Source organism: Ursus arctos, unplaced genomic scaffold (assembly GCF_023065955.2).
Source record: "Ursus arctos isolate Adak ecotype North America unplaced genomic scaffold, UrsArc2.0 scaffold_31, whole genome shotgun sequence".
Classification (NCBI taxonomy): domain Eukaryota; kingdom Metazoa; phylum Chordata; class Mammalia; order Carnivora; family Ursidae; genus Ursus; species Ursus arctos.
Genome location: NW_026622997.1, coordinates 4,684,049 through 4,710,074, shown reverse-complemented (window position 1 = coordinate 4,710,074; position 26,026 = coordinate 4,684,049). Strand labels below are relative to the sequence as shown.

The 26,026-nt window shown below is 56.1% G+C and overlaps 2 protein-coding genes across 10 annotated transcripts; both read left to right on the top strand.

The window, feature by feature from the left end:
• The first annotated feature begins 259 nt into the window (after window positions 1-259).
• Window positions 260-15,792, top strand: DDR1 (discoidin domain receptor tyrosine kinase 1). 6 transcript variants are annotated; one of them, XM_057304900.1, is made up of 20 exons: window positions 261-295; window positions 1,694-1,858; window positions 2,799-2,894; window positions 4,562-4,697; window positions 4,787-4,889; window positions 5,085-5,313; window positions 6,701-6,848; window positions 7,079-7,187; window positions 7,630-7,816; window positions 7,917-8,163; window positions 8,689-8,784; window positions 8,900-9,051; window positions 9,900-10,065; window positions 11,060-11,170; window positions 12,278-12,522; window positions 12,680-12,807; window positions 13,068-13,286; window positions 13,745-13,979; window positions 14,537-14,686; window positions 14,787-15,792. In XM_057304900.1, the coding sequence occupies exons 3-20, from the start codon at window positions 2,886-2,888 to the stop codon at window positions 14,925-14,927; spliced, it is 2,811 nt and encodes a 936-aa protein (XP_057160883.1). In that variant the 5' UTR covers window positions 261-295; window positions 1,694-1,858; window positions 2,799-2,885; the 3' UTR covers window positions 14,928-15,792. The 6 variants fall into 6 exon arrangements, with proteins under 6 accessions (XP_057160885.1, XP_057160883.1, XP_044244625.1 ...); XM_044388690.3 differs by lacking the exon at window positions 261-295 and adding an exon at window positions 2,117-2,343 and having other exon boundaries at window positions 1,656-1,858; XM_057304901.1 differs by lacking the exons at window positions 261-295; window positions 2,799-2,894 and adding an exon at window positions 2,117-2,380 and having other exon boundaries at window positions 1,656-1,858.
• Window positions 15,793-19,936: 4,144 nt separating this feature from the next.
• On the top strand, window positions 19,937-25,956 carry GTF2H4 (general transcription factor IIH subunit 4). 4 transcript variants are annotated; one of them, XM_044388688.3, is made up of 14 exons: window positions 19,937-20,253; window positions 21,113-21,255; window positions 21,515-21,619; window positions 21,973-22,104; window positions 22,371-22,467; window positions 22,559-22,647; window positions 22,828-22,939; window positions 23,081-23,149; window positions 23,349-23,432; window positions 23,807-23,939; window positions 24,141-24,271; window positions 24,925-24,972; window positions 25,118-25,196; window positions 25,655-25,956. In XM_044388688.3, the coding sequence occupies exons 1-14, from the start codon at window positions 20,236-20,238 to the stop codon at window positions 25,825-25,827; spliced, it is 1,413 nt and encodes a 470-aa protein (XP_044244623.1). In that variant the 5' UTR covers window positions 19,937-20,235; the 3' UTR covers window positions 25,828-25,956. The 4 variants fall into 4 exon arrangements, with proteins under 4 accessions (XP_044244623.1, XP_026367080.1, XP_026367079.1 ...); XM_026511295.4 differs by lacking the exon at window positions 19,937-20,253 and adding an exon at window positions 20,266-20,415; XM_026511294.4 differs by lacking the exon at window positions 19,937-20,253 and adding an exon at window positions 20,266-20,457.
• Window positions 25,957-26,026: the final 70 nt, after the last annotated feature.

Sequence of the window (26,026 nt, the reverse complement as noted above, 5' to 3'; positions counted from 1 at the left end):
CCCAGTGGACCCCTCTGTCTGGCCCCGCCATGCCACCTGGCCCCGGAACGTGGGCCTGGGGTGTGGAATGTCCCAGCGGGGTGTGAGGGGCTGCCGCTCCTTCCCTGAGGCTTCTGGAAGCAGCCCAGCCCGGTCTGCCAGCCCAGGGTTCCTCTGAGCACAGTCCCTGGAAGGAGGGGTAGAGCGTCTGCCCAGGTGAGGTTACTGGGGAAACCTTGGCCCCACCCCCGACCCGGCTCCACCCCCGCCCTAGCCTTTCCCGGGCCCAGATTCCCCAGCAGCTGTCTCCAGAGGGGTACGTGCTCTTGGGAACACCCCTGGGGGTTTGGTCGGAGGGGACGGTGGGAAGAGGCAATTCTCCGAGTGACCACGGGGCTGTTTATTAATGAGTCCCTTAGCAGTTGAGCGTGCTGGGATTGGCGTGTTCCTGGTGGTTTGGAGCTCTTGTCCATACCTAGGGCCAACTTCTTCCTGGTAGTACTTTTGTGTACTTGTCTGCTTGGGACTTCGTGTTTCTTTCTTGGGACTGTTGTTGGGACTGCACGTAGGGTGTGAGTTGATGTCTGCCGTGAGGTGCAGTGGGGCGGGGATCTGCAGTGGACTCAGAGACCTTTCTGAGCCGGTGACATTGATAGGTGGCTGACAAGTGTGCGTGTGCAGAGATGGTGGCCTGAGGCAGTGCTGAGTGGGGCACAACACCTCCCACCACAGCTCCTCGGTCCTGCCCACCTAACCCATCTTCTCTGGGACTCCTGTTGCTGGTCCTTTTGGGCTGTGTCCAATTTTCTCTTTGTCTGTATCCCCCACAACCCCCTCACCTTGTCCAGGCCTATCCCTGCCAGTGGTCAGAGCCTCGACCTCACCTGGACCCAAGGGAGGCTTGCCCTGAGGACTCCTGGGCCTTGAGCAGGGAGCCCTAGGGGACCAGGGCCTGGGAGTCTGGGCTGCAGGATCCTTGAGAGGACGACGGGGGCTGGACGGTGGAAGTAGAGAGAGAATGGGGCTGGGAGAGAGTGGGGGCCCTGCAGGCTCTGGGGCAATCTGGGTTGGGGCGTAGAGGACAGGAGGCCAGAGGGTGCCATAAAGAAGCAAAGATTGGTGGTGTGAAAAGTGTGAGTCTGGGGGGCCTGGTTGGACAGGTGAGCGCTGCTCCCCTCCTCCATCTAAACTGCGGCTCTTGGGCTCTTGGGCTGGGCACCGGGCCTGTGGGAACCTGCTCCTTCCCTGTGCCCTGGGGCTGCCCCTTTCACCTCCCTCTCCAGGAACCGAGCCCAGAAAGGGGGAGCAGGGAGGGGGCCATCCCCTCACCGGGCCTGGATATGTGGGAGGCCCCAAGCGGGGCCTCAGCTTAGGCCGTTCCCTTTAGTGGGGACCCTGGGGCCTGGGGGTTGGGCCGCGGGTAGGCGGAGGGGGCTGGGCGCGCCGCGTCGGAGGGGCCGCGGGGTGGTTACCTGGGGGAGGCCAGGGCGCGCGGGGGAATGCGGGGTGGGCGTGGCGGGCGGAGGGGAGCGCGCGGCCGGGAGGGCGGCGCCGGGCGTGGGAGCGGCGGGGACGACGCGGTCCGGGAGGGGGAAGGGCGGCGACCCGGGCGGGCGGAGGGCGGAGGGCGGCGGGAGGGAGGGGGGGCCGGGCCGGGGGGGAGGCGGCGCCTGGGCGCGAGCCGCCCCAGCCCTGGCTCCTCTCCCCGGAACAGGCCCCCGACAGCTGCTCGCGGGAGCCGCCTCCGACACCCGAGCCCCGCCGGCGCCTCCTGCTCCCTGCTCCTGGCTCCCTGCGCCTCCCCCGCCCCTCGCCCAGCCGCCGAGGAGGCCCCGTTCCGGGGTCGGACGCCTGGGTCTGCCGGGAAGAGCGATGAGAGGTAGGGGGCGCGGCCGGAGGACCCCTGCGGGCGGAGGGGTAGAGGCGGAGGCCGGGGGCTCCAGGGGAGGCGCGGCGGCCGGGCGAGGGCCTGGCGGCGGAGGCAGGGCGCTCCCGGGCTGCTCTTGGGGATCCAGCTCCGCCAAGCGTGTCGCTGCCCGCCTCCCCCGTGCCCTGGCTTACAGTCTGAAAATGGGGGCGGCCGTCCCTGACCGTTGAGAAAGTGTGCGCCAGCCTTGAGGAAGGGCCCTTTCCTCAGTGTGACGGAACTGACACCCAGAAGACAGGTGCTCCTGTGCGGCCCCATTGAATCATCCCCTCGGGCGCCTGGAGAAGTGGGCCTGCCTTCCCACCAGGCCAGCCCTGCGGGCATCCATCTGCTAAGTGCTAAGCCTCCGGCCAGTCGGCTCCCAGGGGGGCAGCCTGCCCTCAGCCCCGCGGAGAGAGGCACGGACACCCTAACCCGCCCGTGACAGCCTCAGGATGGTCAGTTGGTTCTGTCGTGAGACTGTGTCCCTGCCGGGTGAGCGCCACCCTCCGTGTCCCATCCCCCTCCCTTCCACACCCCCTCGGCTCAGGCCAGGTCCCTGCTGGCTGGACTTTCCTTCCCAGCACCTCTACCCCCCGCCAGTGCCGCAGGCCCATCCGTGCGGCCCCCGTGAGCGCTGCGGTGGGGACAGGTGAAAGCTGAGAGTACGGGAAAATGGAGCCATGCCTCTTTTTCTCACTGCCGTCCCAGCCGCCGCCTTGGCTGCGCTCTGGCTTGGTCTTGGTGTGTATTAGGCGGCGGGCCCCAGTTCTCTTGGGATCCTGTGCCTGAGAGCCTGCGTGTGTGTGTCTCACGGTGTCCTCTAATGGTAGGAGCATGTGGCGTCTGTCATTTCACGGTCCCAGAGGTCTGAACATGGCTATGCACTAAGCGACGGCCTTGGATTTTACAGAGGGCCGACCTGTGGACGGAGCTGGCGCGTGCATGAGCGGCTGTGATTGCCCCGGCTGGGGCAAATGTGTGTAACAGATTCAAGTGGATGTCGCACGTGAGTGTCTGTCTCTGAAAGTCTGTGAAGAGTTGTCTGTGACGGAGGGGGTGCGCGCGCCTGCACGTGTGGGTGTGAATGCCACATCTAGCCCCAGTGTTTACAGCCCGCTCTGCAAGTTTGCATGGCTGACGTTTGTGTGTGTGTGTGGGGGGGGTGCGCAGAGCTGTGTGGGTGTTGTTTGTGGTGGGGGGTGGGGGTGGGAGAGGAGAGGGAAGGGCCTGCGTGGTGACCAGGTCCCTGCTTTGTAATTGGTTGAAGTGGGGTGGGGTAGGGTCGGGTGGGGCGGGGTTGGGGTAGGTCTTCAGCGTCTGACCCAGTGGAGAGAAGGAGGGTGATTGGAGTGTTGGAGGGATTGCCCCAGACATCTGGGTGTTTCTCTGCTTGGCTCTGTGCCCTGTGCTTCTGAGCCTGCTCTGTTTACCTCTTGCTTTGTGTTTCTCGCCCCGTCTCCCCCTGCCTCCTATCCTCTGCGTTTCTTTGTATCTTTGCCCGGGGCTCCTCCAGCTCCGTCTGGCTCCGATGACTCATCATCGGGGATAGGCATGAAGGTTACCCAGGGGAACAAGGGCCCCGCTGTTCCTGAGAGAGGTGGGGGTGGAGAGCGGCACCCAGGAATTCCAGGCCAGCCGCCTGGGACCCTGCAGCCTGCTCCCCTGCACGTGGCTCCCGGACCTCCAAGGGACCAGGTGTGATCCCTCTGGTTCTAGCTCTTCTCTGTTGCCTGGGTGCCCCCCGCAACTCAGTCAGTCCCCTCAGCTGCCGCTTCTGAGCCGTGGGGTCTCAGCTGCCTCTTGCATTCCTGCCCTAGAGCATGATGGGAGCAGCTGGAGGAGGACAAAGGGATGGGGGAGTATCCCCCCACTGGTCCTACCTCCTGGGGTGACCTGGCCTCCCCGTCTTTGGACCCGCCCTCATCTCCAAGGCAACGCAGGCATTTCTCAGTGCTGGGCTTTTCCTTCAGAGGCAGCCACCTTCAGAAAGTGGGACCTGGGGGGACAGGGCGTCCGGGTCTCAGGAAGGGAAGGCGGAATGAGGGTGCTTTGGATCTGATGACAGAGGTGGGAGAAGGGCGCGAAGGGTGGCAGTAGGGGTCCCTCAGGATTCCAGGGCCTGGAGAACTCGGCGCAGGCCTCCAGGAAGAGGAGAGGTCAGAACAGCTTCCCCTGCTGTTGGGGCTGCGGAGGGTAGATACCGGGATTCACAAGGAGGTGCCCGTTGGAGTGGTTTTAGGTAGCGCCTGCCACCGGGCCCCAGTGCAGAGCACAGATCAGCTGGGGATTGTGTTCAAACGCGGATTCTGATTCAGCAGATCTAAGGGCTGAGGTTCTGCCTGTCTCCCAAGCTCCTGCGTGCTGCTGGGGCTGCGGGCCCAGGGGTCACACTGGGCTTAGCGGGGCTGCAGACGACAGTGAGATTGGAAAGCCCTGGGGTCCCCCACGTGTCTTAGAATTCGGGGATCGTAGGTGGGGAGGGGACCAGAGTTTAGCCCAGCATCTGGCATGTGGGCAGCGTTCTAACAGCGGAGCTGATGCTGTTAAGCAACTACTGGCGTTGTCACTTTACTCCCGTTGTTCCCGAAGCAGCGCTTCTGCCTGTCTGTTGGCTGTGACGCGGCTCCTTGACTGCCCTTTCACTCACCCTGCCACCTGTTTGCTGCCCTGCAGAGATGCTGGCCCCGCCCCCTTAAGCCTGAGGAATCAGGAGCTATGGGGCCAGGGGCCCTCTCCTCTCTACCGCTGCTGCTGCCGCTGCTCTTGGTGGCCACTGGAGATGCTGATATGAAGGGACATTTCGACCCTGGTGAGGAGACTGGCTCCTGGGTCCCTGAGGATGGGGCTTGGGAAACTGAGCCAGGGGCCATGACCCTCCGTATGCCTGTGTTCACCCAGCCAAGTGCCGCTATGCCCTGGGCATGCAGGACAGGACCATTCCAGATGGGGACATCTCTGCCTCCAGCTCGTGGTCAGACTCCACCGCTGCTCGCCACAGCAGGTAACTGGCACACCTGGGGGGCTGCTCTGGAGGGAGCCCCTGGGGCCTCTACTTGCCCTTCCAAGTCCTCTGCCCAAGCCCCGAGGCCCCTGGGAGGGCCAGTGCCAACGAAACCCCACCCCCCATCATGAGGGGCTTTCAATACTAGAGACAGAGGCTGACCAGATGTTCCTGTGACCTCTTGCCCCCTCCCAGGCTGGAGAGCAGCGACGGGGACGGGGCATGGTGCCCTGCAGGGCCGGTCTTTCCAAAGGAGGAGGAGTACCTGCAGGTGGACCTGCGGCGGCTGCACCTGGTGGCTTTGGTGGGCACCCAGGGGCGGCACGCTGGAGGCCTGGGCAAGGAGTTCTCCCCCAGCTACCGGTTGCGTTACTCCCGGGACGGCCACCGCTGGCTGGACTGGAGGGACCGCTGGGGTCAGGAGGTGAGGTTGGCAGGAACAGCCCCCAGGTTGGCTCTCCTCTCGCCCCCAGCTATACTGTAAATGCCACCTGTCCACCGATGACTCTCCCAATTTATACCCTCTCTAGCCCAAGCCTCTGTCTTGAGCTCCATCTAGTGTTGCAAACATGACCACCTTCTAGGCCTTTCCACCTGGATGTCTAATGGGCGTCTCAAACCTACCATAAACTTCCCAAGCTGAATTCGAATCCTATTCCCACCCCAAACCAGACCCTCCCCCAGCTCAGGCCAATTTTTCAGGCCACAAGCTACGATGATATCGCTGATTCCTCTGGTCTCTCACCCCCTACTTTTGAAGCACCAACAGGACCAGTCTGTTCTACCACCACATTTCCTGAATCCAGCCATTTCTCACCACCACCACCTCTACCACCCTAGGCCAGGCGCACACCGTCCCCGGCTTAGCTGAACATGCTGGCCTCCAAACTGCTCTCCCTGCTCCTGTCTGTTCCCACCGGAAATATCTCCACCTAGAGGCTACGTCCACTGCACCTGAGAAAATGCAAATCAGATGAGGCACACCTGGCCCATAGGCCTCCACTGGCTCTCCACTCTGCTGGAACCAAAGCTAAGCTCTGCGTGGGTGCAGAAGCTTGGCCTGGCCTGGCTCGTGCCCGCCTCCCTTACTCCTCTTCCCTCTATTCTCACTGCCCGTGGGCGCACTGCCTTTCTTGCTGTCCCCGGAACAAGCAAGGATTCGTCCCACAGCTTTAAGACATTTTTGCTTGCTGGTCTCTGTGCCCGGAGAGCTTCTCCCCCAGATGTCCCCAGGTTCTCCTTCCACTCAGTTCTCCTCCAGATATCACCCCCTCAGAGAGCCCGCCTCCCCTTGCTGTAGTCCCACACCCTGCCTCTTGTTCTTCACAGCTGTTCTTCTTCCTGGAATCTCAGTGCTGCACGGGGAGAGGGGAGGGACGGATGTTTACCACTGAGAACATGCATGGCTGGCACAGAGGGGGCACTCATCCGATGCCTGCTGGGTGAACAGAGAGGAGGGGGTGAAGGAAGAGGGGGAAGGCCGACGCAGAGGCACAGAGCTGTGAGAACTGGGGAGAGTCCGTGCACAGCGGGATGGGCGGCTTAGAGACAAATGGAGACAGGCAGGGGGTCGAGGCTGACATTGGAGGTCGAGGACAGGTCGTCAGGCTGAGAGATGCGTCAGAGGTTTTTGCTGCGGCCTCTCACTTTAGAAATGCCTGGCTGTACCCCATAGCCCTGTATGCTCAACACCAGCCTTCCTGAGTCTCCTTGTGGCCACTGTGTGCTGGGCCGGGGAACAGCTGCTGACTGGGAGGTGAGATCCAGCCCGGAGCCTTTCCCACTCATGCACCCTGTTTCCTGGGCCACAGGTGATTTTAGGTAACGAGGACCCTGGGGGAGTGGTGCTGAAGGACCTCGGACCCCCCATGGTGGCCCGGCTGGTTCGCTTTTACCCCCGGGCGGACCGGGTCATGAGTGTCTGTCTGCGTGTGGAGCTGTATGGCTGCCTCTGGAAGGGTGAGTCATTCAGACCCCTGAGAATTCAGTTCCTGGGCTGGGGCCTGGGGAGAAGGGCCTCCAGGATCATCTTTCTCCTGTTGGGAAGCTGTCACTCTGAGTGAGGGGGGGCCTGGCCAACATTGTCTCCTCCATGCCCGTGGGCCTGTGGAGGGACACAAGAAGGGACTGATGCAAGGGAGCGGGAGGGAGGCTTCTGCCTCTAACAGCCCTCCTGCTACCTGCACCAGATGGACTCCTGTCTTACACGGCCCCCGTGGGGCAGACGATGTACTTGTCCGAGGCGGTGCACCTCAACGACTCCACTTACGATGGACACACCACACACGCTGTTGGCGGGTAAGAGAGGCAGGCCCTGCAGGGCATGAGCCTGGGGTGGGAGGGAGGATGTAGTGGGTGGGGGTCCAGAGTCTGGGCAGTGAGATGGAAGAAGTGGGGAGAGGGATGGGTTAGGTGGGGCCTTGGGGACACAGGATCAGGACTGGAGGGTAGCAAGGAGACTACTAGCTCATGTGACACTTGGTGCGAATTAGAAAGAGGCACCCCTTTGCGGAGACACATCTGTTGGGAGCTCACAGTAAATAGACACAGGGCAGGTTGAATGGAGCCCCCTAGAGGCGGTGCTTCCTGCAGCCGCAGAGTACCGCGCCAGCTCTGGGGTGGGAAAGAGAGAGCCGCAGGGGTGGGGGCAGGAGGTGGAGGCTGGGGGTTGCAGAGCACGGGGCTGGGTGGCACTGCCTTCTCTCCCACCCTCCCCTTCCTCTGCTCCGCTGCTCTCCAGGCTGCTGTACGGAGGTCTGGGTCAGCTGGCGGATGGTGTGGTGGGGCTGGATGACTTTAGGAAGAGCCAGGAACTGCGGGTCTGGCCCGGCTACGACTACGTGGGGTGGAGCAACCACAGCTTCCCGGGTGGCTACGTGGAGATGGAGTTTGAGTTTGACCGGCTGAGGGCCTTCCAGGCCATGCAGGTAAGCGCGTCCGGCTCTTCTGGGACCAGGGTGGTTGCTCCTGGGCGCTCACCTGGGCTCTCCTGGCCTTGACCCTGTGTCCCTCCTCCCTTCCCCCCAGGTCCACTGTAACAACATGCACACCCTGGGAGCCCGCCTGCCTGGTGGGGTGGAATGTCGCTTCAAGCGGGGCCCTGCCATGGCCTGGGAGGGGGAGCCTGTGCGCCACGCCCTGGGGGGCAGCCTGGGGGACCCCAGAGCCCGGGCTGTGTCCGTGCCCCTGGGCGGCCGCGTGGGCCGCTTTCTGCAGTGCCGCTTCCTCTTTGCTGGGCCTTGGTTACTCTTCAGCGAAATCGCCTTCAGCTCCGGTAAGCCCCTGGTCTGTGCCCAGTCCTCAGCCTCTGGGGTTGCCGACCCGCGGGGCTCCAGAATACCCACTCCTGGTACCATATCTGTCTGTCTGTCACTCATGAGACTTCCCAAGCAGGGATGCCCTGAATAATGGGAATGCCTCCCTACGCCTTCCCCCCCATCTCCTTCTTTGCTTTACGAGCCCCTCACTCATGGCTGATATCGAGCCAGGAGGACAGTGTTGGCTGTAAAAGCACTGAAATACTCTGCTGGCTGAGGAACAGCCTCTGCTCCGGGCCTCCTGATACCCAAGATCCCCACCCAGGGCTCTCTCTCTGGGAGTCCTGTGTGTCCTCACAGTCCAGCAGCTAAAAGCCTGACATCTGCAGCGGCCGGGCCCCTCCCCTTCAGACGGGTTGGGACGGGTGCCGAGTATCCCCCCTGCCCCTGGTGGTAGAATTCCACAGGTCTCGTGCAAGTAGCTTCCCTTTGGTCCCCCTTCCCTGTCTGACGCCCTCCTTTCTTCTCGTCCTTCTCTGCAGACATCGTGAATGACTCCTCTCCGGCTCCGGGGGGCACCTTCCCGCCGGCTCCCTGGTGGCCGCCTGGCCCACCTCCCACCAACTTCAGCAGCTTGGGTGAGCGGCCGGGGCCCCCTCCTGGACGAGTGGGTCCTGTGCTGCCATTCCTCCCTGGGGCCCCTCAGCTCGGGTGGGGCGCCTACGGTGGTTCTGACTCTCCCGTCTCCGCCAGAGCTGGAGCCCCGAGGCCAGCAACCCGTGGCCAAGGCTGAGGGGAGCCCAACGGCCATCCTCATCGGCTGCCTGGTCGCCATCATCCTGCTGCTGTTGCTCATCATTGCCCTCATGCTCTGGCGGCTGCACTGGCGCCGGCTCCTCAGCAAGGCGAGCGGGGCAGGGGCGGGGGGCGGGGCGCAGGGGCGGGGGTGCGGCCTGGACGGGACAGGCAGGGCGTGGGTGTGGAGAGCAAGGCCAGGCCGAGGCCGTCGTGTGTGGGGACGCCTGCATTAGTCTGGGTCCTGCAGGGACCACAGCACACAGTCTCATTAGAATAATCAGAGGTGGGCTTAGCAAAGTGACGGGTTGCAATTAGCGGGTGGCCTTATGGAATCGAAGAGTAGTGCAATTCCCACAGAGCTGTTACCACCTGTGGGCCGCGGGCACGCAGGATGAGAGGAGGGAAGTTACCAGAACGTGGAGGGCTGAGTCTGAGGAAAGGCGCCTTGAGAAGGGCAGTGGACTTCGCTTCAGGGATACAGCTAGCCTGAGTCCACCTCTCAGGGAGGGCCTGGGAGACCTGACTTCCTGCCTGCCCAACAAACTCCTCTCCGGCCAGCCCGAAGCAAGCCCGTTGATAAAGGCCACACTGGTCAACCTCTTGGGGCAGAAGGCAGATGGGAAAGGGGGAGAGTGGAGCTAGAGGAGCAGAGAGGAGCTGGAGGAAGAAGCCAGGCGCACTCCAAGCCCATGTCTTCCTGGCGAGAGTTCGGTGGTGGTGATAGGCATGAAGGCTGATGATGCTATAATTATCTGGTCAGATTTGGGCTGGAATCCCACCGTGGGACATCAGGGGACTCACCTACATGCTTTTGAACCCCGTGTTTCTTTACTGGTGAAACAGAGTTAATGGTAGATACAATGACACAACTGTTGTGGGGACTGAAGGGGAGAAGGGGAGCTTGGCATGTAACGAGCTGAAATCGTGTAGTTAACAGTCCCATTCCTGTGACAAGGCCGAGCGCCGGGTATTAGAAGAGGAGCTGACAGTTCATCTGTCTGTCCCTGGGGACACCATCCTCATCAACAACCGCCCAGGCCCTCTTGAGCCACCCCCTTACCAGGAACCTCGTCCTCGTGGGAATCCACCCCACTCTGCTCCCAGTGTCCCCAACAGCTCTGGTAAGACCTGCCTTGTTCTAGTCCCACCTCCATCCTCTGCTTCTTTTCTTACTGTATCTCTTTCCCTCTCTGCTTCCATTCCCTTCTTTTCCTGTCTTTCTAATTTCAACTCATGTTCTTATTTCTGTGCTTCCGGTCACCACACTCTATATCACTCCAATGTCCCTACCATATAATGTCCCTTAGGAATTTTCCATGTATTACCCTCATCCCTAGTGGTCTCATCCTGTCTCTGTGTCCCATACACATCTCTCTCTCTTCTTTGTCGTGCCCTCTCCTTGTGTCTTCCTGGCGCCTCTCCTTTCTCCTAGACTTGCCACGTTCTTTCCATCCATCTGTCTGTTATCCATCCTTCTATCTGTATTTATACGTCCATCCATCCATGTGTCCATCCATTCCTCTATCCACCATCTGACCATTTATCCATTATCTATCCATCCGTCTATCATCCATCCATCCATCCATCCAACCACCCATCCATCTTCCATCTATCTGTCCATCCATCCAACCACCCATCTGTCCTCTGTATATCCATCTGTCCATCCATTATCCATCCATGTTCATACATCCATTCACCCATTCACCCATCTGTACATCCATCCATCTACAGTCCAACCACTCATCCATCCATATGTATTCAAACATCCATTTGTTCATCTCTACATCCACTCATTTACCCACCCATCCATCCATCCATCCATCCACCCATCCATCCATCCATCTATATATATTCATCCATTCATTTGTTTATCTGTCCATCCATCCATTCAACCATTTGTTTCTCATCCATCTATCTACCCATCCATCTGTCCATCTCTTCATTCATTATTCATTCAGCTATCCAGCACTCTCCAGATCCTTTTTTTATCCTGTCCCTGTTTCTCAGTACATTAATTCCCATCATCCCTGGTCTTGCCCTATTCCAGGTCTCCCTGTCTGTCTAGCCTTGAGTCTCATCCCTTCCCCGTGTCTCCCCCCCTCCTTCTCCCGACAGCGTTGCTGCTCTCCAATCCAGCCTACCGCCTCCTTCTGGCCACTTACGCCCGTCCCCCTCGGGGCCCCGGCCCCCCCACACCCGCCTGGGCCAAACCCACCAACACCCAGGGTAAGCCCCTCTGCCTCTGGGCTCCTCCAGGCTCCCCATACCTCTACTGGGAGCAGGGAAAAGTCCTCACATCTTGCACTCCCTCCTCTCCCTGCTGTGGCCTCTTTTGCTCTCCTGAGCTCCCAGGGAGGAAGCTCTTATGCCCTTAGCTCTCCTCTGCTGTGCTTGTTCCTTCTTAAGGCCTTTCCCTTGAGCAGAGGAGCAGAAGGCTCACTCGTTCTCAGCTCTGTCCTCCTCCTCCTCTTCCACCCCATCTTTTCTGCTCTCCAGAGCCGGAGAGGAGGTTGCCGTGCCGACCCCAGATTCTCTTGTAACTCCTCGTTTCCCCTCTCTCTAGAGCTGCGAGGAGGAGGGCCTCTCACCCTGGGTGCTTGCTCTCTCCCCCTATGTGTTCTCTCTCTGCAGTCCCAGAGGTGAAGGCTCACACCCTGCCCTTCCTGCCTCCTCCTTCTCTCCTTGGTGTTGCCTTCTCTCCTTGGTGTTCCCTCCCCAGGGCTAGGAGGGGACAGCTTTGCTTCCTGTCCTCTGTCTAGATTCCTTGTTGTTCTGGCTGTGAGGAACTGTTCCCCTCTCCCCCTTTCTGTGTGCCCCTGTCTCTGCTTGTCTTTGAGCTTGGAGTGTCGGGTCAGGGAGGGTTTGGGTAACCATGGCAGGGAGGAGCCAAGGCTGAAATTGGGGGGGGGGGTGCGGGTGGGTAGAACAGCTACGTGAACAGGAGGGGCGGCGGTGAGTGGGACAAGGGTTTGGAAAGTAGGGGGTGACTGGATGACTGGCACCATCCTTCTGATGGTGGGTAAGGAATTCCTCTTCTAATCAAGACTTCTGTCATGATCTCTTGGGCTGTGCTGGGATCCCTAGAGAATAGACTTTATGTCATTCTTTGTTCAGCCATTTCCATTGCCTTAAACTCTGGTGGAACAGCTCACTCTCATCTCATGCCAGCGTCTTCTCTGGTTTGAGGTCGGTGGGTAGAATACTAAGAACATGGAGGATAGACCCAGTCTCTCACCCAACTGGGAGGTAGGGGGCCTCTGGGAGGCTGGGGGTGGAGAACTCAGGGGCTGCTCCTGATGCCTCGTCTTGTCTTCTTTCCCCTCACCCCTCCAGCCTGCAGTGGGGACTATATGGAGCCTGAGAAGCCGGGTGCCCCGCTTCTGCCCCCACCTCCCCAGAACAGCGTCCCCCATTATGCCGAGGCTGACATTGTCACCCTGCAGGGCGTCACTGGGGGCAACACCTATGCTGTGCCCGCGCTGCCCCCAGGGGCTGCCGGGGATGGGCCTCCCAGAGTGGATTTCCCTCGGTCTCGGCTCCGCTTCAAGGAGAAGCTTGGCGAGGGCCAATTTGGGGAGGTAAGGAGGATCCCTGCCCAGCTATCAGTAGTGTCTTGACTGGGGCTCTGACACATCCCCATTGGTCAGAACCTGTCACCTATGACTGTGTATCCCACTTGACCCTGTGACCTCAGTGAACCATGTGACTTTCTGACAAATGAGCTTCTTTCCCTAGGTGCACCTGTGTGAGGTAGAGAACCCTCAAGATCTGGTCAGTCTTGATTTCCCCCTTAATGTGTGCAAGGGACACCCTCTGCTGGTAGCTGTCAAGATCCTGCGGCCAGATGCCACCAAGAACGCCAGGTGAGGACCAGGGATGGTGTCTAGCAATAGGGAAAGGAGGCCATAGAGAGTGGGGAACCATCTAGAGAGAAATATGGTAGAGACCCACAGAGCGGGAGTGGCTGGAGAAGGAAGTTTCCATCTCAGGCTGATCTCAGGCCGTGTCTCAGTGTCACTAGTGAGTTAGCTTGTCTGCCGGGGTTAGGGCCCTGGTCTACTTGAGCAGGAGAGAAAGTACAGATTAGCCCTTCTGTGTCCCTGCCATCTCCCTGCTTTTCTAGGAATGATTTCCTGAAGGAGGTGAAGATCATGTCGAGGCTAAAGGACCCAAACATCATCCGGCTCCTGGGCGTGTGTGTGCAGGATGACCCCCTCTGCATGATTACCGATTACATGGAGAATGGTGACCTTAACCAGTTCCTCAGTGCCCACCAGCTAGAGGACAAGGCGGCTGAGGGGGCCCCCGGAGACGGGGAGGCTGGCCAGGGGCCTACCATCAGGTATCCACCTCCCCAGGCTGGCCCTTCCCTGAGAGCGCCCCCAGGGGGTCTCCTCTCCCCTTCTCCAGCCTGGATCCCGCAGGGCGTGGGGAGGCAGGTGGAGGTTCGGTGGGGTGGGGACTGGGATGAGGAACACACGGCCGTGTTCATCTGGGAATTGAGCAGGACGTTACTCTACAGTGGGGTGCTGAAGGGACTTGGGCTCTGTCAGGAGCGTCCCTCTGCTCTGTCATCCTCACTGTGAGTCCAGACAACAAAGCAGGAGCCCCCTGGGTCACATGAGCCAAACACACGTGGAGTGTGCACCTGCCCCTGGCTTCTGCGTGGGCACTCCATCTCTGCACCAGGAGTAGATGCGACCCAGTCCCGGGCCCCCCCTTCCTCTCCTAGGAAGCTGTGAGGTGGGGACGAGTCTGGGACTGCTCCCAGTGACCCTCTCTTGTCGCCTCCCTCCTCAGCTACCCCATGCTGCTACATGTGGCGGCTCAGATCGCCTCGGGCATGCGCTATCTGGCCACACTCAACTTCGTGCACCGGGACCTGGCCACGAGGAACTGCCTGGTCGGGGAAAATTTCACTATCAAAATCGCTGACTTCGGCATGAGCCGGAACCTCTACGCGGGGGACTATTACCGCGTGCAGGGCCGGGCAGTGCTGCCCATCCGGTGGATGGCCTGGGAGTGCATCCTCATGGTGAGAGGCGTGAGAGGCAGGCAGGGCCCGGCCGGGCAGGGGTGTGCAGCGCAGGGGAGCACGGCCGCTCTGTGGTCTCAGTCAGTCACTTGCCTTCCCCGGACTGCAGTTCCCTCATCGCTGAAGTGAGGGCTTGGGCCAGTGCTCTGGAAGGTTCCCTCTGGCTGTAGGGACCGGGCAAAGCCAGGGAGGAATGGTATGATGGGAAAGGGTCCAGGAGCCAAGAGTGGGTTTAAGAGCTGAAGTCAGGGAGCAAAAGAGGTGAGGGGAGACGGGGCTAGAGATAAAAAGGCATGAGTTGGGAGAGAAGCAAGACCAGAAAATGAGCGTCAGGCTGGCGAGGAAGGTTGGGTAGAAGAGGAAAGAGATCAAGGAGAGGACTAGAGGAAGAGGGCAGAGCCCGAAGGAGGAAGGAGCAGGCTTGTTGGGAGGGGGCCAGCCGGGGGAGTCAGGCCGGGGCAAGTGCTGAGTGGATGTGGGGCTCCCTGTGAGGAGGGGAGGAAGGTCCGTCTTGCCTGATGTCTTTCTCTGCCTTTGTTGCTTTATCCGCACACCAGGGGAAGTTTACGACTGCAAGTGACGTGTGGGCCTTTGGGGTGACCCTGTGGGAGGTGCTGATGCTCTGCCGGGCCCAGCCATTTGGGCAGCTCACTGACGAGCAAGTCATCGAGAACGCAGGGGAGTTCTTCCGGGACCAGGGCCGGCAGGTCAGAGCGGAGGAGAGGGAGGATAGGGTCGTGGGTCTGGGAGGCCAGGGGACTAGAGAACATTTGTCGCCTGCCTTTCGCCCACCCTGTCGTCACGCAGGTGTACCTTTCTCGGCCCCCTGCCTGCCCGCTGGGCCTGTATGAGCTGATGCTTCGGTGCTGGAGCCGGGAGCCTGAGCAGCGACCACCCTTTTCCCAGCTACATCGGTTCCTGGCAGAAGATGCGCTCAACACAGCGTGAATCACACCCGCTGCCCCTTCCTCAGGGAGGATTCAGGCAAAGCCAGAGGCGATAAACAAGAGGATTTTAATGGCACCCCACTCCATTCCCTGTCCCGACCAACCTTCACCTCTGAAAGAGAGGCAGTGTGACCATAGGTGGGCTGGGCCTGCCAGGGAGCTGACGCCTTCCCTTCCCGGGACGTACTCTCATGCCCCCATGCTGCTCCTCTCTTAGAAGCCTCTGCCACCCACCCAGCTGGCCCTGTGGATGGGATCCTCTCTGACCTCTTCTAGCCATCCTTGGGGGGGGAGATGGGGGCACATATAAGGCAGACACTGGATAAGGCCTATTGGAGCACCTGGACCCCACTGGACAACACTGGTTCCTAGAGAAGAGGCTGTGCCCACCCCCACCGCAGCCTCTCTCTCCTTCCGTCACACACTGGATCCCACTGGCTGAGAATCTGGGGAATGAGGAGGACAAGAAAGGGAGAAAGATGTTCTCGTGCTATCTCCTGGAATTGTCCTTGGCTTTGGCTTTTCCCTCCTCCATCCTCTGAAACACTGGACCTGGGGGTGATCCCTGTCCCCCACCCCCAGCCATCCCCACTTCCCACCTGCTGTGTTGTAGCTAGAACTTCTCTAAGCCTGTATGTTTCTGTGGATTAAATACTGGGATTAGGGGGAAAGAGGGAGCAATGGCCTGTGGCCTTGGGGTTGGACATCTCTGTTGTAGCTGCCATATTGGTTTTTCTATAATCACTTGGGGTTTGTACATTTTTGGGGGGAGAGACACAGATTTTTACACTAATATATGGATCTAGCTCAATGCAATTTTAATATCCTGCACTAGGCAGGTGATACTAAAGGTCGAGTTTTCCACAGCTGTGAGTGTGTTTCTTGGGGGTTTGGTAAAATCTGCTTCCTATGTCTGCTCCCAACTCCTTTCCATTTCCTTTCTTCTCCCCACTCCATTTCCTACCATGTATCTTGCCCAGCACAGTGTTCTGTCAAACTCCAGTGGGAGCTCTGCAGGAGGCTTGGAGGGGGCTGAATTAGGCCAGGGGTCTTAACTTTGACCCATGGATCCCTTTGGCAGACTAGAGAGATCTACTGATTCCTCCTCAAAGTTGTTTTATTTTATTATTTTTTTAAGATTTTATTTATTTATTTGACAGAGACAGCCAGCGAGAGAGGGAACACAAGCAGGGGGAGTGGGAGAGGAAGAAGCAGGCTCCCAGCAGAGGAGCCCGATGTGGGGCTCGATCCCAGAACGCCGGGATCACGCCCTGAGCCGAAGGCAGACACTTGACAACTGAGCCACCCAGGCGCCCCTCAAAGTTGTTTTAAAACGTATTACACACACACACACGCACACACACACACAAATGTGTATATCTCATATGATCACAGAAAAGATCAATTGAAAGGGTTTACTAAAATGTTTAAGAAAATCACACAGTAACCTGTGTTTCTAAAATATATTTAATAACAATATCTAGCAGGAGGTTTAATAACTACTAACATCTGCAAATAGTAATAAGCACAAAAGATACTCAAATACTCAGAGATTTCTACAGAGGTAATGGGGTATGAAAAGAGCTGTGGTGTCTCGGTGGTAAGTCCCAGGCCCTGCTAATACTACTGGGGACTTTGCTCATATTAATACTTGGAGGAAATGCTAAATTTGTGTTAGAGGTTAATAAAAATAGAGGTGTAAATTTTTTTGGCCCCAATTCTAGGACCCCCTTCAAGAGTCTGGAAGCCCTAGGCAGAGAATCCTTGGGTGATCCAACAGGTGTGAGCCATTTGGATGGGAGCCAGAACCGAGAGCCTAGATTACTTCAGAGGTTTGGAAAGATGAGCCACAGCCACCAAAAGAACGGTTAACGGAGTTTAAGTTGGTCGGAAAAAAAAAAAAAACAACAACAACTTGCAAGTATTGGAAAAGGCAGACCTATCTTGATGGAAGTTTGTGTGAAATAAAGACCCTGGGGTCTTGGCTGATGTATGATATTCACAAAAAGAGCCAACTGGATAATGAAGATACCAATAATCTGTTGGATTAAAAATCCCTTGGGATCCAGGTCACAGATCTAAGAGTTCTGTTGAAAGCTATGTAGGTCCAACCACTATGACCCATGTTTTAAGACACACATCGATGGGTCAGGAGTTTAGAGGGCAGAATCCAGAATGGTGAACAACAGACTCTGGCAGTGAGCTGAGAACTCCCAAAGCTCTAGACCTACTCAACCACCTGGAGTTCATCTGAACTTGTCTCAGAGTATTCAAACCTGCTCTTCCACGGGTTCCTGAGTCAGTGAATGGCGGCATCATCCATACAGCTTCGCATGCCAAAAACTTGGGGAGCATCCCTGACACCCCTTCTCCCCTCTCTTCACCTTCCAAGTCCAGCCTATCATGAAGCTCTGTTGATATTGCTTCCCAGACTTCCCTTAAATTGGTCATTTCTCTTCATCTCCATCACCATCCTGGCACACGCTACCCCATCTTGCCCAGACCACTGCGGTGGTCTCCCAGGGCCTATTCCTGCTCTTCTCTGGTTTTCAGCTGCAGCCAGACATAAATCTGACCCCGCTACTTTATTTCAAATCCTTTAATGGCTTCCTGTTGACCTTAGAAATAAAGAACAAAATCTTCCTGACCAAGTTTGCCCCCCCTCGTTCCTTCAGCATCCTCCCCCACCCTGTCCTTTACACACCACTGGCCTGCTTTTAGTTCCTGCAACTGGCCACGGTCCCTCCTGCCATGGCCTTTGCAGAATCTTGTCCCCTCCCTGCTGTCTTTGCCTTAAGTCCTGCCTGTCCTTCAGCAACCTTCCCTGACTTGGCCAACCCCATCAAAACCCCTCTTGCTGCTCTCAGGCACGGAACTTTCTTCTTTGTAGTAGTGCTACAGGTGTGATTTTTTTTTGAAGAAAATAATGAATAACAATATTTACCGAGCACCTACTACATGCCAGGACCATGCTTATTACATATTATATCTTATTTAAGACAACATATGAAATAGTTTGTTATTGCCATTTCGCAGAAAAGAAAATTGTTTATTTTTTTAAGGATTTTATTTTTGCGCGCGCATGAGTGGGGGGAGGGGGCAGAGGGAGATGCAGACTCCCCGCTGAGCAAAGAGCCCAATGCGGGACTCTGATCCCAGGACCCTGAGATCACGGCCTGAGCCGAAGGCAGACGCTTCACCAACTGAACCACCCAGGTGTGTGAAAACTTACCTGTTTTAAGCAACTTGCTCAAGGCCACACAGCCAGGAAAACGCACAGCTGGTGAGAAGCAGCTACTAGGCTCCCGGCTCTCTGTTCTTTGCAGGATGCTGCCCGAGGGGAGGAGGTGATGAACTCTCCATTACGGGCTGGATAATCCTATGTGGGGGCAGTTCCTAGGAGCCCGGGCTGATTGTCCAGCTCCAGAAACTCAGCCTGTACTCAGCTCCTGACATCAGACAATTTGCACGCATTCACTGCACCCCTTCAAGCAGGAGAATCTGTGGTCACAGAAACGGTCTATATCCGCACCTTCAACAAGTAGCCTCTAGCCACCTGTTGCCTACTGAGTCCTTGAACTGGGGCGAATGTGGCTGAGGAACGGAATTTAAAAGTTTCATTAATTTAAATTTAAATAGCCACAGGTGGCTAAGGGCTCCTATTCTGGGCAGGGTAGCCTTAAAGAGTTTTCTCTGCACTGCAGGGTCTGCCCAGCTTCCCCTTGCTTGCTCCTGTCAAAATGAAGCATATGACCCATTTCAGTGTTACACACACGTAAAAGCTTCTTACAAAGGTGGCACTGAGCTAGGCGTGCCATTTTGTAATCTGCTTTTCTCCCCCTCACAATAGGTTGTACACAGCTCACTCAGCCACTGTGCATACAGCGTCCTTTCTAAGCGTTGCCAGTACCCTACATTGTTGCGATGACCCACATTTTATCTAACCAACTCCCCATGGTGGACATTCAGGCTGTTCCCATTGTTTTCGTAATACAGTAACAGACACACTTCAGTACATAGCTTTGCATGTGTACTGCTGTATCCATGTGGGAGAACTGCAGTATGATACATTTCTAAAGGTGGAGTTGGTAGGTTACGCAGCAGTCACATTAAAATAACCGGTACATACTGCCAAAGCCCCCTTAAAAAGGTGTGACTATGTCGACTTTCAAAAAAAGTGTATGAGTACTTATGCTTCTAAGCGGTGACATCGAGGTTGTCAACACTTTTTTTTTTTTTTTTTTGCTAATCAGGTATTTTATTGCTTCTTTACTTTTCCTTAATTACTGGTGACGATGAGAGCTTTTTCATTTGCTTACGAACAATTTATATTTTTTCTGTTTACTGCCTCTTACATCTTTCTATTCTGTTCTTTTTCTTATTGCTTTGTAAAAGCTCTTTGTATTGTCTATTTTGTCAAATATTTCTTCCAGACTGATTTGTCTCTTATTTTACTTAAGGTGAGACATAAAGAAGCTGTGTCGGTTTTGCGTCATTCCTGAGGATTTTACGCACCGACTGTTAAACGGAAAAACAAAACAAGCAGGGGGGAGCATAACAGAGTGCTACACAGCTCTTGCCATTTTGGTCCGCGGTCCCTCACGTGTACTTCAAATTCCAGCCCGGGATTTTCTAGATGAACGATTGTGGGCAAATTTCTTAATCTCACTGGGCTTCGGTCTTCTAGTCTGTAAAGTGGGGGTAATGAAACTTGCCTTATAGGAACTTCGGGATACTTGTATCTCTGGCTTTGGTTTAAGACGTCCCCTTCCCTTTCCCTGTAGTGGTAGCCCCAAATCAAATCAGACCCAACAACTGGTTTCTTTAAAAAACTGTATTTATGAGGATCTTCTAAAGAAACAGGGTGGTGGGAGCATGATGGACGTGACAATTAAGCCTCCCTACGTGCCAGGGCGCAATGAGCAGTGCTAACTCCTACCTCGCGAGAACGCTCTAGAGAGTGCTTTACTCCAATTTTACTACGAGCAAAGAGCTCCAGGAGCTCAGCTTCGTGTGTCTCTAAATCAAGCATCTCACTTAGGAGCCATTTCCGCGCCTCCGCCAGGAAGCCCTTGGGGCACTTCTCCTCCCGGGGTCCCGCCTCCCGCCCAGGTCGGTTAGACTCGCCGTTAGCTGCGGGAGCGGAGAGCAACGCGGAACGAACTGGCGGGGCCTCGGGTGTCTCCGGCTCTCTCAATCGAAGGCCAGCCTCCCTCCTGGAGGGTTCCTCGCGGTGCCTTTTGGGAGTTGTAGTCAGATGCGCCTCAGCCCCCTCCAGGGCGAGCCGAGACAGGACTCTAATTCCCAGAATGCCCCGCGGCGAGCGAGTGAGTGCAGCGCGTATTCTTACCTTCCCTACTTTTCCACTCCTTCCCCTCCTTTCCTTCTCTTCTGAATCCTCCACTCTGGACTACTGTCTAGTTCTTTATCCTTCTCCCCATCTTTTTCTCTCATTTTCCATCGTCCATTCTCCTTTCCCGGGAGCCAAGGCGAGACCTTAGCTCCGATTAAGCGACGACTTGAAACTCAGGGTGCACGAGGGGGGGAGCGACACGGAGTGGTAGGGGGGCCGAGAGAGAGGGGATCGGGGAGGCTTGAGAGCTGGGTGAGAGGCGAGGAGTAGGAGGAAAGTAGGAGAGAAGTTAGGAGATACGACCTGTCGATCAGGGTGAATGGGGTGAAGTCTTGCGGGGCAAAGAGGAGAGGTGGCCTTAGATCTGGGAGGCAAGGAGGAGAAAGGTAGTTCATTGCTGGGCCTGTCAGGACCTGTGGGTCAAAGAAACGGATGGGAAGGACTGACCACTTTGGAGCTCATGGGCTGATCTGACCAGGAGAGGGAAAGGGAGAGAGGATTGGGCTTAAACAAGTTTCTTTGTCACTTCTTAGGTAAAAATGTGACAAGGCAATGAAATTTTAAAAAATGGTTTTGCTAATATCGGACAATTAACAATTCTCTAATTTGGAAATTGAGAGAAGACTGGAGTTGAGGCCAGAAGTGGGACGAGGAGGCAAGAGGAGAGGAGGTTGGTCAGGTCTGGGAGAAAGGAGAGGAGATGAGTGACATAGAAGAGGAAATCATAGAAAGGATGGGTTATTGTGGGGGCCGGTGGATCTGGAATAGGAATGAGGTGAGGGATGACACTGGCATGGACTGTGGGGGTGCATTTGTAACTTTGCATCTCTCAGGTGATGGAGAGCACCCCCTCAAGGGGTGGACTGAACCGAGTACACCTACAATGCAGGAATCTGCAGGAATTCCTAGGGGGCCTGAGCCCTGGCGTATTAGACCGATTGTATGGGCATCCTGCCACCTGTCTGGCTGTCTTCAGGTAAGGACCCCCCCTCATGGCAGGGATTGTGTTGAGGAAATGTAATGGGGCCTTCAGACTGGAATAAGTTATCATGAGTTGAAGCTTAGCCCTGGGGGGCTTGAAGACTGAGGTGTGTCAGGCCAAAACAGATGGAGCAGTGGGAACAGCAAGACTGGTAAAGGTGTGGGGGGTGGGATGAGATGTTTGAGGTTGTTGAGGGCAGAGATGCAGATAAAGCAGTTTCTGATATTAACATTTTACCTGTACCTCCTTCCAGGGAGCTCCCATCTTTGGCTAAGAACTGGGTGATGAGGGTGCTCTTTCTGGAGCAGCCTTTGCCACAAGCCGCCGTAGCCCTGTGGGTGAAGAAGGAATTCAGCAAGTGAGTCTCTGCAGCATGCTTCGCCGGTTACAGGTTTCTCAACGAGCTATTCCAAGTGTTCCTTGGAACACTTGCAGGAAATATTAATGGAGACACCACAAAACTTGTACTTAAATAAGTTTGGGAAACTCTGTGTACTGTATTTTCCCTCTCGGAAAGTTGTGATGTCTACAACAAGGTTCTGGTAGGCATTGCCATAGAGAAATTTGCCTGAAGAAGACGCTGTTTTTGCTGTGTGAAACGGTGCTCCAAGGCATATGCCCAGTTCAGACAAGTCAGAAATGGAGGCCTTTATGGGCCTCCTTCTTTTTGTTGTCCAGACACACCCCCTTACTTCTCTGCTTCTGTTTCAGAGCTCAGGAGGAGAGTACAGGGCTGCTGAGTGGCCTCCGGATCTGGCACACCCAGCTGCTCCCTGGTGGTCTCCAGGGCCTCATCCTCAACCCCATCTTCCGCCAGAACCTCCGCATTGCCCTTCTGGGTGGGTATGTCACTTCCATCTTCCTAAGCTAGGCCAGGGGAACTAGTATTTCAACTGCTGGGGGTGTGGAGCCCCTGAGGGGCCACTCTGGAACCTTGTGGGCTCCACCCCTGGGAGTTTCTTTAGGAATAAGTTGGACGAGATGTAGCTGCATGATGCAGGAAAGAATGGCTTCCACTCATAGCCCATGGAGGTGAAGGGGGAAAGAGGACAGAGGAACAGGCAGGGAACACGGGCAGGGTTCCTTACTCTTGGCCCATCCTGGCATAGGGGCAAGGCCTGGTCTGATGACACAAGTCAGCTGGGTCCAGACAAGCACGCCCGGGATGTTCCCTCACTTGACAAGTACGCGGAGGAGCGATGGGAGGTGAGGACTTGGGACTCTGTGTCTCTGCTTGTGCTTCTACGTCTCATGGCCCTTAGAGGCATCCTTCTCTCTATCCACTTCTGTTCCTCAGGTGGTCCTGCACTTCATGGTGGGCTCCCCCAGTGCAGCCGTCAGCCAGGACTTGGCTCAACTCCTCAGCCAGGCTGGGCTCATGAAGAGGTGAGGAAACCAGAGGTACATGAGATCCCTGCCAAACTGAGTGTCTGGGGTGGGTTAGGATTGCAGACAGTTAACTGAGAAACGAGAGCTGAATGGAGTACGGCCAGAGAGGAACCAAGAAAAAATGTGAGAGGACAAGTGGGGATGATGGCCTCTCTCTGCATACCTCTGTGTCTCCAGCACGGAACCTGGAGAGCCCCCCTGCATCACTTCGGCCGGCTTCCAGTTCCTGCTGCTGGACACCCCTGCCCAGCTGTGGTACTTTATGTTGCAGTATCTGCAGACAGCCCAGGTGAGGAGGCTGCTTGCTGGCATGCTCTGATCTTCTTGGGACCCACCGAGAGACTACCCTCGCAGACTCTTCCCTGATGTTCGATCCCCTCATTTTCTCCCTTCCATCCCTGCCCCTTTGTCTCTGCCCATTCCTCCCTAGAGTCGGGGCATGGACCTAGTGGAGATTCTTTCCTTCCTCTTCCAGCTCAGTTTCTCTACTCTGGGAAAGGTAAGCAGGGGGATGGAGCTGGGGGCTTGGGTGGGCAAGCTGGTGGATAGAGAGATGAGAAGGGGAAATCAGGTTACGGGCAAAAGTGTGAAAGGTAAGAATGAACAAAGCAGAGATGGGAAAAGAGGGAATGAATGTATGAGGTTGGGAGGGGGAGAATGTGATGTTTTGGACCCAACTGGCCACCTCTCTTCCCCAGGATTATTCTGTGGAAGGTATGAGTGATTCTTTGTTGAATTTCCTGCAACATCTGCGTGAGTTTGGGCTTGTTTTCCAGAGGAAGGTATGCGCACCCAGATACATGGCTTCCAGGAAAGAGGCAGGGTGGTCTGTTGCTTTGGCCTTTAAAAAGGAGTGGGGTCTCAGATGGTAGCTTCACTTGTAGTGAGTGTAGCATAAGTGTAGAGTTGTTGAATCACTATGTTGTGCACCTCAAACTAATGTTACGTTATGTGTCAACTATACTCAAAAAAGACTGGGGTCTCAGGAGGCAGTAGCAGAAGGGAGTCTGGACTACTACCTAGGACTGAGTACTTGGGTCCCTTGGAATTGATAAGTTGAGAGTTGAGGGTCTTGCCCTCGGAGGGGTCTGGTGTCTCAGGCAGGAAGGTGGTTAGTGACACCTGGCCCTCTGCCTTTCCCTTCTGTCTTTTCCAGAGGAAATCTCGGCGTTACTACCCCACACGCCTGGCCATCAATCTCTCATCAGGTGTTTCTGGAGCTGGGGGTACCGCCCATCAGCCAGGCTTCATTGTCGTGGAGACTAATTACCGACTGTATGCCTACACTGGTGAGGCCAGACTGAGGGCCCCAAACGGCAGATAGGGGGTGGGAGTGGGGAGAGGGAAGGAAGTAGGAGGCAATGCCAGTTTCTGTTCATGTTTACCTGACAGTTTAGAGTTTTCTGACATTCCTCGTCACACTTGAAGTTCTTGAGGGAGTCTGGGTGTGGGGATAGCCTTCTCATCTTCTCTTCCTATCCCTGGGCCAGAGTCGGAGCTGCAGATCGCCCTCATTGCCCTCTTCTCAGAGATGCTCTATCGATTTCCCAACATGGTGGTGGCACAGGTGACCAGGGAGAGCGTGCAGCAGGCCATCGCTAGTGGCATCACAGCCCAGCAGGTATCCCCACTTGGGGAAGGTGGGGGTGGGAAGATAGGATGCACTTGGGCTATGGGGTACAGGGTGCTCATCTTACAGAAGGCTAATACCGGCTCTGTTTCAGTAGATGGTGGTGAATTGTTTGTGTTTGAGCATAGACCATGCCCATGAAGAAAAGTCAAGGCTCTAAGCGTGGGAAGAAACACAGGGGTTGGGGAGGTATAAATTTGTGTCTCCACCACCAACCCCTTCCTAGCTGCATAAGTGGCCTGGTTACTTCACTTCTCTGAGCTCCCTTTCCTCATCTGAAAAATGGAAGTAATAACAGTTCTCCCCTCACAGGGTTTGGGGAGGATTCAATGAGAGAATAGCAGTAAAGCCTTTGTTTCAGAGCCTGTCATGCAGTAAGTGCTCAAAAAATAATAGTTGCTGCTATTTTAAAAGAGGAAAACAAAACAAGACTATAGAGAGGGCAAATGTGCTGGAGAAGAAATAGCAGACGTGAGCGGGGGGACAGCAACTTGCGATGACAGCCGAACAGGGATGGGTTAATGACAGGCACGAGGCTATGGATTTTTAAACAGGAAGCTGATATTCCAGTGACATTAGGTGACAGCTTAGGTACCTTTCCTGCCCTCTTACTTGAGCTCCTGATCCCATTCTTGTTTTCCTAGATCATCCATTTCCTAAGGACAAGGGCCCACCCAGTGATGCTCAAACAGGTACCAAGCTCCTGGAAGATGACAGCCCCTGGCAATGAAGTGATGGAAAAGAGAAAGGGACAGCCAGATCTGGGGCATGAGTAGACGGCTGGGGTTGTCTGGGGCGGTATTCCTGAATCTTCACAGCCATTGCTTGCCCCTACAGACACCTGTGCTGCCGCCCACCATCACAGACCAGATTCGGCTGTGGGAGCTAGAAAGGGACAGACTCCGGTTCACTGAGGGTGAGTGGCTTCTGATGGTTGATTCTTGGTCACTGGCCAGGGGAAGGACAATTTAGCCTTCATGAACTGAAAAAGCTATTCATGCATTTTTTTTGTTTGTTTATTGCATGGGCTGGGAGAGAAAAGCTGGCAAGACACTTTATTTTGGGGCTGTGTAGTAGTAAATTGTTTCAAATCGGTGCAGTGTGGATTTAGCTAGAAGAGGAAAATTGGGAGTGATCACGGACAGTAATTTCTCTTGTTTGGTGAGCATTAGTGGGTTTTCTTAGTGTGTTCTATTGCCTTACTGAACATGGCTGGATCACACTACTGTTAGGATGAGTCCTGGAACAGACAACTGGAGAATTAGTCTTTAAATAGTGGTGGCTGGCAAGCCCAGATCACTGCCCGGAGGCCACCCCGCAGGGGCCTCACGTTTTTGCCTTTTCTTCTCCCGGCACGTGCCCTGCGGACTCCAGGTGTCCTGTATAACCAGTTCCTGTCGCAAGTGGACTTTGAGCTGCTGCTGGCCCACGCTCGGGAGCTGGGCGTGCTGGTGTTCGAGAACTCGGCCAAGCGGCTGATGGTCGTGACCCCCGCCGGGCACAGCGACGTCAAGCGCTTCTGGAAGCGGCAGAAGCACAGCTCCTGAGACTGCGGGCTCGGGGCTCGGACCCGGGCGGGGTGGGGCGGCCGCGTGGAGGCGGGCGCGGCCTCAGAACTCAGGTGTTTTTTATTTACACGTCGGACTCTTAATTGTTTAATAAAGTTGTGGAAATGAGCCACTCGGTCCCAGGCGCCTCCGTGCGAGCTCGGCTTCCTCTCCCCTCAGGGCCCGCTTCTCCCGGCGC

Bases quoted from the DNA above. Each gene is read 5' to 3' on its own strand.
- GTF2H4 (XM_044388688.3), top strand. The intron at 23,940-24,140 runs GTGAGGCCAGAC...TCCCTGGGCCAG, and splicing joins CCGACTGTATGCCTACACTG to AGTCGGAGCTGCAGATCGCC. The intron at 24,272-24,924 runs GTATCCCCACTT...TTGTTTTCCTAG, and splicing joins GTGGCATCACAGCCCAGCAG to ATCATCCATTTCCTAAGGAC.
- DDR1 (XM_057304900.1), top strand. The intron at 6,849-7,078 runs GTGAGTCATTCA...TACCTGCACCAG, and splicing joins GTATGGCTGCCTCTGGAAGG to ATGGACTCCTGTCTTACACG. The intron at 13,287-13,744 runs GTATCCACCTCC...CTCCCTCCTCAG, and splicing joins GGCCAGGGGCCTACCATCAG to CTACCCCATGCTGCTACATG.